The sequence below is a fragment of the Sinocyclocheilus grahami genome, unplaced genomic scaffold (assembly GCF_001515645.1).
Source record: "Sinocyclocheilus grahami isolate Dianchi unplaced genomic scaffold, SAMN03320097.WGS_v1.1 scaffold9220.1, whole genome shotgun sequence".
NCBI classification, from domain to species: domain Eukaryota; kingdom Metazoa; phylum Chordata; class Actinopteri; order Cypriniformes; family Cyprinidae; genus Sinocyclocheilus; species Sinocyclocheilus grahami.
Genome location: NW_015512467.1, coordinates 856 through 2,024, shown reverse-complemented (window position 1 = coordinate 2,024; position 1,169 = coordinate 856). Strand labels below are relative to the sequence as shown.

The 1,169-nt window shown below is 44.7% G+C and overlaps 1 protein-coding gene across 1 annotated transcript in view; it reads left to right on the top strand.

Annotated features, from left to right (window-relative positions):
• The window catches only part of LOC107578176 (myotubularin-related protein 7-like), a gene marked incomplete at its 5' end in the record, with an annotated part of 7,787 nt that extends 6,624 nt beyond the window's left edge, over positions 1-1,163 (top strand). The window contains 2 exons of the mRNA XM_016264156.1: positions 144-270; positions 829-1,163. Of these exons, the coding sequence (XP_016119642.1) occupies positions 144-270; positions 829-1,155 (454 nt within the window). The remainder of the gene's footprint in view (positions 1-143; positions 271-828) is intronic.
• Between the last annotated feature and the right edge of the window lie 6 nt (positions 1,164-1,169).

Sequence of the window (1,169 nt, the reverse complement as noted above, 5' to 3'; positions counted from 1 at the left end):
CCCCCCCCCCCTAGTCATTCCTTCATTATTAACCATTTTTATAGCCATCCTAAATACATAATGTTTTTGCAAAATGAATTAAATGGGTTTGTTTGTTTAACATTGTGCAATAGAGGATTAACCAACTGGAAATGATGTTCTAGGTTTTGGAAGGGGATGTACGGCCGTGCAGAGAAAAGTGTGGCTTCACACCAGTCTCCAGCCGATTGCCTGAACGTGGTGAGGGAGGAGTCACAACAATTGGAGGAGGAGCTTAGCACCCACCAGGAGGTACCACGGGAGACGGACGCTGGACAAGGCATACACACGCATGCATAAATATCACATATTTATCATCAAGCATTTTAAAATGCATCCACAATTAGAGTTCATTCCCACACATTACAAGTATACTATGCAGAATGTTAGTGTTCCATTTCAATAGGGTGACCATACGTCCTCTTTTTCCTTCTCATCTAAGTTGCCTAAAATGTCCAGGTTTTGGCTTTGATTTTCTATTGCTTTCATACTTGCTAAAGGTAATGACTTTAGCTAATAGCTTGCAGGGATTGTACATAATCGACTAATCATTGTGTGCGATAAGGTGGGATCTACACAGAACGGTCAAAGCAGTGCAAATATGTGTACATAAAATGTATGACTGTAGAGAGACTGTCGATAGGAAAACAAAGCCAAAACCCAGACATTTTAGGGACATGACCAGGAAAACCAGGATGTGTGGTCACCCTAATTTCAAACATTAGCCCAAGAGAATTGAATTTGTTCCTTCTTTTTGCTGCACTAATGTAAAACTCACCAACCTTGTCCTCTTCAAACTGACCTCTACAGAGACTTGCCCAGCTGAAGGAGAAGAAAACTTCAGGGGGGAGGAAGAAGACCAACAAGCTGTCTGAACGTGTCCGCCGTCCAATTCCAACCGAGAGCAAACCCAGCAGCCCTCTAGACTACTTCACCACCACAAGAAGCGAGAAACACACTCCTTCCTTCACACTGCCACTAGAGTTAGCAGCCCCACCCAAGAACGGTGACCCTGATGACCTTTCAACCTGCAGTGATTTCGAGTCAGGCGTGGCTGACCTCAGCAGCCACTCCTCTAGTGCTGGAGACGACGCTAAGGACCCCGATTCAGATGAGGCGGTCAAAACAAACGCCTGAACTAAAACTGGTGG